Source organism: Camelus ferus, chromosome 10, assembly GCF_009834535.1.
Source record: "Camelus ferus isolate YT-003-E chromosome 10, BCGSAC_Cfer_1.0, whole genome shotgun sequence".
In the NCBI taxonomy this organism is placed as follows: domain Eukaryota; kingdom Metazoa; phylum Chordata; class Mammalia; order Artiodactyla; family Camelidae; genus Camelus; species Camelus ferus.
In genome coordinates, this window is record NC_045705.1 from 33,779,123 (window position 1) to 33,786,850 (window position 7,728).

Consider the following 7,728-nt stretch of genomic DNA (forward strand, 5'->3'; position numbering starts at 1 on the left):
GCATAGGTTACAGGCAAATACTATGCCACTTTATATAAGGACTTGAGCATCCACAAGCTTTATCTGTGGGGAAGTCCTACAACCAATCCCCCAGAGATGCTGAGGGATGATTGCATTTCATTTTGGGGGTGCTAATATAAAAGCCTTTGTGTTTTAATTTCAAATTCCACTTGTCAATTTCCAGATTATATAAAAGCAATAGAATTTTGTATATTAACCTTGCATCCCACTACCTTGCTATAATCACTTATTAGGTCCAGAAGTTTTTTGTTTTTTGTCTATGCTTTCAGATTTCCTACATAGGCAATTATGTCATATGTGAATAAAGACAGTTTCTGTTTCTTTCTTTCCAATTTGTCTCAATTTTATATCCCTTTCTTATTGTATGAGCTAGGACTTACAATATTGAAAGGAGTGGGGAAAGAGGACATCACTGCCTTGTTCCTGATCTTAGTGGAATATCTTCTAATTTCTCATTATCAAGTGTGAAATACAAAGCACAAAGTTGGTTTTTTGTAGATATTCTTTATCACATGGAGAGTGTTGACATTTATTCTTACTTTATTGAGAATTTTTACCATGAATCAGTGTTGGATTTGTCAAATAACTTTTCTGCATTTATTGATGATTGTGCAATTAGTCTTTTTTAGCCTGTTTATGCAATGGATGACATTCATTTTCAAATATTGGACCATCTCTGCATGTCTATGATAAATACCATGTGGCTATGCTGTATAATTCTTTTTATACATTGAGTTTAACTCTTAAATTTTTTGAGAATTTCTTTTGAGGATTTTTGCATCTGTGTTTAAGAGAGATACTGGTCTGTGGTTTTCTTTTGTTGCAATGTCTTTGGTTTCGATGTTAGGGTAATGCTGGCTTCATAGAACGAGTTAGGAAGTATTTCCTCTGATTCTATCCTCTGAAAGTGATTGCAGAGGATTGGTGTAATTTCTTCTTTACATGCTTGGTAGAATTCACCTGTAAACTCACCTGGGGCTTTCTGTTTTGAAAGGTTATTAATTGCTGATTCAATTTCTTTAATAGATAAAGGGCTATTAATTACAACAGATTGTCTGTTTTTTCCTGTATGATTTTGGCAAACTGTGACTTTCAGGGAACTGGTCAATTTCATCTAAATTATCAAAACTGTGAGCACAGAGTTGTGCCTAGTGTTCCTTTATTATACTTTCAATGTCCATAGACTCTGAAATGATGTCCCTTCTTTCATACCTGGTGTTAGTAATTTGTGTACGCTTTCTTTTTTCAGTCAGTTTTTCCTGGTTAAAGGCTTACTTGTTTTATCGATTTTTTCTAAGAACCAGCTTTTAGTTTCATTGATTTTCCTTTTTTTTTTTCCCATTGGTTTTCACTCTTGATTTTCTGTTTTCAGTTTCATTGATTTATGTTCTAGTGCTTATTAATTTTCTTCTGTTTATTTTGGATTTAATTTGTTCTTCTTGTTCTAGTTTCCTAAGGTAAACTTAGATTATGCATTTTAGGCCTTTCCCAATATATACATTCAATGCTATAAATTTCTTTCTAAACACTGTTTTCTCTGAATCCCCCAAGACTTGATAAGCAGTGTTTTCATTCTATTAGCTCAAAATATTTAAAAATTTCTCTTGATATTTTTTCTTCACCTATTTTTATTTAAAATTATATTCTTTAATATCCACATACTTTATTAGTATTTATTTTATTTCCAAGATTTCTTATTCATGTCCTTTTCATATTGTGTGCTGCTGAATGATAACCCCTTATTTTTCTTTTATTTCCAGCTTTTAAATTATATTAGAACCCATGCAGAATGATCTTAAGTCCATAATCTTAACTTTCCTTTCAAAAAATTGCTGTTCAAGTTAACCAACGTTTCTGTGTGTCACTTTCCTCATCTGCACAATTGGGATAATAACATTTTTCTCATTTAAGTTAGATGGGTGGAATAAATTACGTCATGTTGAATACTTAGTTTAATGTCTGTTTTACAGCAAGTGCTCACCAATATTTATACTAGTAATACTGCCATTAAAGTACTATTAAAACTCCTGGTGGTACTATGATAGCTGACAGTGGTACTTACTGTATTGATAAAAGTATGAAGTAATAAAAAAAATGCTATAATACAAAATATCATATTGTAATGCTAACAATTAAAATATAAGGCACAATCAAAAACTAAAGATTGAATGAGGGAATGAGAGAGAGGAAGAGAGGATGGAAACTTAAGAGAAGAATTAGAAGGAAAAATTTTCAGATTATAAATACAGCGTTATCATTGAGAAGGAGATACTCAGACCATTTACCCAAGTATGTTGCATGGACTTGTTTAGTAGTTTTCCTAGGTCATATAGATAAGTGTACTGGTTAACAATTTAAGGAATGTGGCCTTGAGTACATTATTGCCACTCCTTGGATCTCAGTTTCATGCACTGTTAAAAATCCAGTTCGTATAATTACCAGGTTACTTACTTCACAAAGCTATAAAGATTAATTTTAACCCTATGGAGAAACCTTCTAACACAATATCTGATACAAGAAAAAATTAATCATTATTTCCTCTCATGGTCTTCTCATTCTTCCCTAGCTGTCTCTGCACATATGCCAAAGTTTAGAACAATTGATCACTTTATAATAAAAATGTATATGTGCTCACAATTTAAAAAATAATGCTTGCCTTCTTCTAACTCTTAAGGCATAGCCTGATCACTTTGATTTAATTCCCTCACATCAACAATGTGTATTGAATCCCAACTATGCACCAGGAGATATGTTTGTTACTATTATTACAAAGAAATAAAATGATCTTTACTTATTATGTGGGCAGAGACAGCAGGAACTACAAATCAACATTCAAATAGTGATAAATGCCATAATCAAATATAGATGAAGCATCATTAAATCACTTTGAAAGTTTCCAGAATGTGCCAGAACAGCCTGGGGGCCATGAAGTTTCTTCCTTCTGTGAGTTACCATATTGGGCCCAAACACATAAACATGTGTATCTGATTACACCCACTTTTGAAGATAGTTAATTTCTATATTTCTCTGATATACAAAAAGTGGCTAATGCATTACCCCAAATCTATTATTTATACTCCTATATATAAAGGGACACAAAAGTCTTTTTGATCAAGGAATTCAGAGGCATAGGGATATGGTTAATACTGTACTACAAACACATGATCAATTCCAGTCCTAGTTCTGTTGATAACCTGCTGTGTATAGACCTGCCATGGCCTGATATTCTTAATTCACAACATAAAAAACCCTCTCCCCCTAACTCAGGTTTTTATCTTGCTTTCATATGGCAGTGAATATGAAAGTTCTTTGAAAAAGCACAAAATATACTAATATTTTAAAATCAGGCAATCTGAGCCATTACTTTCTGCTGTCTTCCCCATCTTTTCTTGGTTATTGCTCCAGATTTTCCATCTGGTGACTTTTTATAATTTCTCTCTCTCTCTCGATTCTCTATAATGTCCACTTTTTTTTTTTTTTTTGAGACGTCATTCTTCTGGTTTCCTTTAGTTCTTTGTCTAAGATTTCATTTAGCTCTGTGAGTATATGTAAAATATTTGTCTTATAAGAGCTGAAAAATATAGAATACATAGGAATTAAATCTTAAAAAAATGAGTTTAAAAATAGACATATTCATGAATTGGGAGACTTAAAGTTGACTACATTTCAGACCTCATGCAGTCACAGTTGAAACCCAAGTAAGGCTTTTTAGGGTGAATCTTGACGTGGTTACTGTAAGTTTATATGAAATTACAAAACTGATGAGTAGACAAAGTAATTACGGAAAAGAAGAACAAAGTAGGAACATGAAAATTATCTCACTTCATGGCTCACTATAACATATAATATTCAAGACATATGGCGTTAGGGGAAAGATCTGTTCCATGAATCAGTGGAGCAGATTCTAGCATCCAGAAGTGACCCGCAGATATATAATCAACTGGTTTTTGTGAAGGATGGAAAGGAAAGTGAACAGAGAAAATATATTCTTTTCAACAAATTTTGCTGCAATGGTTGTCAGTCCTTATGCAAAACAAAACAAGAACAAAATGCTAAATATAAACTGAAATCATATGCTTCTTCATAATGTCCCCCATTTCCCTTTATGCAAATGTCTTAAAAAGTTTTATTAAGGTTCAGAATTGCCAAACTGAAAGCAACCAGATGCCCTTCCTAGAGTGAATGATTAAACAATGTAGTATATCATTATATTGGAAGATTTATTGGTGATAAAATAGGATATTCTTGGTTCATGCAACAATATGAATGCGTCTAAAGTGGGTTTTATAATGAAAGAACCAAGATCTAAAGGTTCTATATTGTATGATTCCTTTCATATAACACAGGTATGGAAAAAAGCTCAGTGATTTCCAAGAGTTGAGGGGGGAGTGAGGACTGGTTTTCTATAAAAGAGATAATACAACTATTCTTCATGGTATTGAGCTGGTGAACAAATAACTATACATTTGCTAAAACCCACAGAACTATACATAGCAAAGAGTGAAATTTAATATATCCAAATCAAAAAGAATCAGCCAGGAGCACTGGAGAATCTCAGGAGTGAACACAGACTCTTAAAAACAAATTAATTGTACTGCAAATGAGTTAACCTCACTCAGGGGAGATAGGGAAAAAATAAGCTGACCTAAGTAATGTTGGAAAATTGTGTATTGACAGGGAACTGCAAGGCTACAAAAGTACTACACTTTAGTTGCTAAAGTTGTTTCTCATGAGCTTGTAGATTAACAATGTTCAAACTGCTTTACTTGTAAACTGCAACCACACAAATACATTAACTAATGGAAATTGTTGAGACCCAAGTTTCACACTGTCAGAGGTGGAAGTTACAGATAAGAAAGGGGAAACATAGGGTTGAAACAGATTAAAGTCGAGGACATCAGTAGGCACTCATGTTTAACTTAAAATAGGTATGATGGATAGTTAGAGAAATAAGAATAATTTTGCATATATATACAGACTACATAGATATATACTTCCTACCTCTATAGACAAGAGGGTCTAAAAGTGAAACTCCAACACTAGCAAGCACATTCAGCCTCCAAATCTGGGATTTTGAATACATTCTCTTCCTCCATTTTTCTTATACACTGGCTATATTATCCTTTGAAAATTGTAATATGAGCATGTTGGTTCTATAAAATGATTCAGTCAAGATAGAAATATTAATTCAAGATGCTTTATTTATCTCTTGGTAAAATGTGCTCCCCTAAAGCAATATTTTCATTAATAGTATAACATTTTATTCTCAAATTAGGACTCTTAGAATAGCATTCAACTAAAGAAATAAAAAATATTAGACATAAATTTATATTCTAATGCATGAATTAAGTATCTTAATTATTATTGTTAAAACATAACAACACTCCATTTAATTATGTCAAATCGTTCATTTCAATGTAGGTATCCTCATGGGCACATGCACTTTTTACGTGGTCTCATTTGTGCCCTTATTTAATGTGTATTTGCAATGATGTGGGAGAAAAAAAGCATGCAAAATAAGTGAATAAACCAATATCCTTAAGAAGGTTTTAGATTGGCAGGTGCCAAGACGCCTGAGCCATTCCTGTTCAGGTACTGTGTTTCTGGACATAGTGTTTCCTTTTTTCAGAACAAGAGACTTCTTATTCATAAGGATATCACTTCAGGAACTTAATTTTACTGTAGCCTTAATGAAACTAGATTACTGCACATTGTACAATGTTGAAATCATAATCCTAATAAAAACAATTTTGCCTCTAAAACAACCTTTATAAATGCTCTGTTGACTTCCTTGTTCCTCAAGCTATAAACCACAGGGTTTAACATGGGGATGATCATAGCATAGAACACGGATGCCATCTTGTCTGTGTCCATGGAATGGCTGGAGCTGGGCTGTGAGTACATGAAGATAATAGTTCCATAGAAGATGGAGACTGCAGTGAAGTGGGAAGCACAGGTGGACAAAGCCTTCTGATATCTTGCAGAGGAGTGCATCTTTAGGATGGTGATAAATATGAATATGTAGGATATCCAGATAACCAGAAGAGCAAATAAGATGTTGAAGCTTACTACATAAACAAGAACCAGCTCACTAACGTGTCTGTCTGAGCAAGAGAGAACCATGACTGCTGGAACATCGCAGAAAAAGTGATGGACCACGTTGGAACTACAGAAAGAGAGACTGAACGTATCTCCAACGTGGATGCAGGCATTCAGGAAACCACAGACATAGGAGCCTGTGGCCAGACAAGCACACACACCTGTTGTCATGGCGGTGGTGTAATGCATGGGTTTACACACTGCTGTATAGCGGTCATAAGCCATTGAGGCCAAGAGGTAATTTTCTACAGTGGCAAAGGCTACAAAAAAGAACATCTGAGCAGCACATGCATTGTAGGAGATGACTTTGTCTCCTGAGATGAAACCAGCCATGACTGTGGGAGTGACAGCTGAGGAGTAACAAAAATCCACCAGAGATAAGTTACTGAGGAAAAAGTACATGGGAGTGTGGAGACGAGAGTCCAATGCAATCAACATAATAATCCCCAAATTCACAATGAGAGTGATGAGGTAGATGAGCATGAACATTATAAAGAGGGGAACCTGCAGTTCTGGGTCATTGGTTAGTCCCAGGAGAATGAACTCTGTCACTTCTGTACTGTTCCTCATCAATGCAGAGAGTCCCAGAATGCCCTGTGGCTAGGAGAAGACAGAATCAGTGATAAAGAAACTTAAACTGAAAAGTGTACATACAAAATGTCTTATTTCATTATAGTGATGACTGGTATTTCTAGATTCTCCAGATACAAATACTCTTGTCAACAAAACTTACTCCATTAATTGTGTAGAGACCTACATACTGTTAAATCTGAAGGATCTTCATGGGTCATCTCCCCAAGTTTTAAAGTGTATAAGTTTGTAAACTGAGATGTGCACAATTACTAGATAAATGCTTGTCCAGAATGGATACATCTGCCAATTCACTTTTTCCAAGCCTCGTAAAAGCAAATACTTGCATGTTGTTCCTCTATCAGGAACCGCTGTAGACAGTACAGAATATATTCATTATTGCCTCTCAAGAACATCTTGAGTATAATTCCTTATTGTATTCATTTAAATGATAATGATAATGCATAAGAGGTTGAGTAATTTTTCATATTTAAACAAGTATTAAGTGACCAGCCATGCATTGGACCGAAGGCAATCTTTGAACACAAACTGAGTGGCTCCCAAGACAGTGGTCTTAATTATATTTAAGTCAAATTGAATTTAACTCACTTTGCCATCACTTATTGTCTTCATTATTCCAAACGCAATGTTTGGGGTTTCACAGTGAAGTAACTGAGAGAAATGGGCACAGTGTACGTGACAGAATGAGTGGACCAGCAGGGGCTGTAAAACCAGCAGGGGTGATCTGAGCGGAAGACGTAGCATTGTGTGCAGAGCTGAGGCTCTGGGCTGAGGTAGCTATCAGCCCTACCATTTACTGCCTAGGAGTCATTTGTCCTAACCTAGCTCGCTTGCACCTCGTATTTCTACCAGCAAAATTAAGACAGTAGTGAGGCCTACTTTATAGTATTATTATGAAAATTAAATAAGAGAATACATTTAAAAACCAATAAGATGCTGGGTATTTAGCACAGTCTGATACATGATAGCTGTCACATTATGATGAGGATGGGATGATTGTCTGTATGTTGTTTTGGG

General features: G+C 34.7%; 1 protein-coding gene across 1 annotated transcript; it reads right to left on the reverse strand.

The window, feature by feature from the left end:
* Window positions 1-5,748: 5,748 nt before the first annotated feature.
* LOC102521682 (olfactory receptor 5B3) lies at window positions 5,749-6,690 on the reverse strand. The gene has a single exon (XM_006172968.1). The coding sequence runs from the start codon at window positions 6,688-6,690 to the stop codon at window positions 5,749-5,751; it is 942 nt and encodes a 313-aa protein (XP_006173030.1).
* Window positions 6,691-7,728: the final 1,038 nt, after the last annotated feature.

Excerpts from the sequence above, each read along its gene's own strand:
- LOC102521682 (XM_006172968.1), bottom strand. The coding sequence starts at position 6,690 with ATGAGGAACAGTACAGAAGTGACAGAGTTCATTCTCCTGGGACTAACC.